General features: G+C 60.4%; 1 protein-coding gene across 1 annotated transcript in view; it reads right to left on the reverse strand.

Annotated features, from left to right (window-relative positions):
* EMH_0064850 (uncharacterized protein) overlaps nucleotides 1–455 on the reverse strand; it is a gene marked incomplete at both ends in the record, with an annotated part of 2,591 nt that overhangs the window by 1,190 nt on the left and 946 nt on the right. Inside the window, 2 exons of the mRNA XM_013498310.1 lie at nucleotides 49–282; nucleotides 417–453. Coding sequence (XP_013353764.1) covers nucleotides 49–282; nucleotides 417–453 — 271 coding nt within the window. The remainder of the gene's footprint in view (nucleotides 1–48; nucleotides 283–416; nucleotides 454–455) is intronic.

The raw sequence follows: 455 nt of genomic DNA on the forward strand, positions 1-455 counted from the left end.
AACGAGAAGCAGCAGCAGCAACACGCTTCCGTCCTGCAGCAGCACCACCTGCTGCTGCTGCTGCTGCTGCTGCTGCTGCAGCAGCAGCAGCAGGACGGGCTACCGCCGTTCTTGCTGTTGATGTCATCTCATTCCTTTCTGCTGCTGATTCTGCTGCTGCTGCTGCTGCTGCTGCAGTTGCTGCTGCTGCTGCTGCCCCCTCTGCTGCCACTGAAGAGTCGCGGCAGCGAGTTGTTGCTGCCCTCAACTCCCATCTGCTGCTGCTGCTGCTGCTGCTGCCACCTTGAGCAGCAGCAGCAGCAGCAGCAGCAGCAGCAGCTTTAGGAGCTTCTGCTGCAGTCTCCGTATCCTTCACTGGCAGGTGCTGAGCGACGCTGTGTCTCCTTGCTGCTGCTGCTGCTTTGCTGCTTCTATACAAGACAGAGGAGAAGCAGCAGGGTCCTCGGCGCCCGACA

Source organism: Eimeria mitis, genomic scaffold (genome assembly GCF_000499745.2).
Source record: "Eimeria mitis Houghton genomic scaffold, Emh_scaff3326, whole genome shotgun sequence".
NCBI lineage: Eukaryota > Apicomplexa > Conoidasida > Eucoccidiorida > Eimeriidae > Eimeria > Eimeria mitis.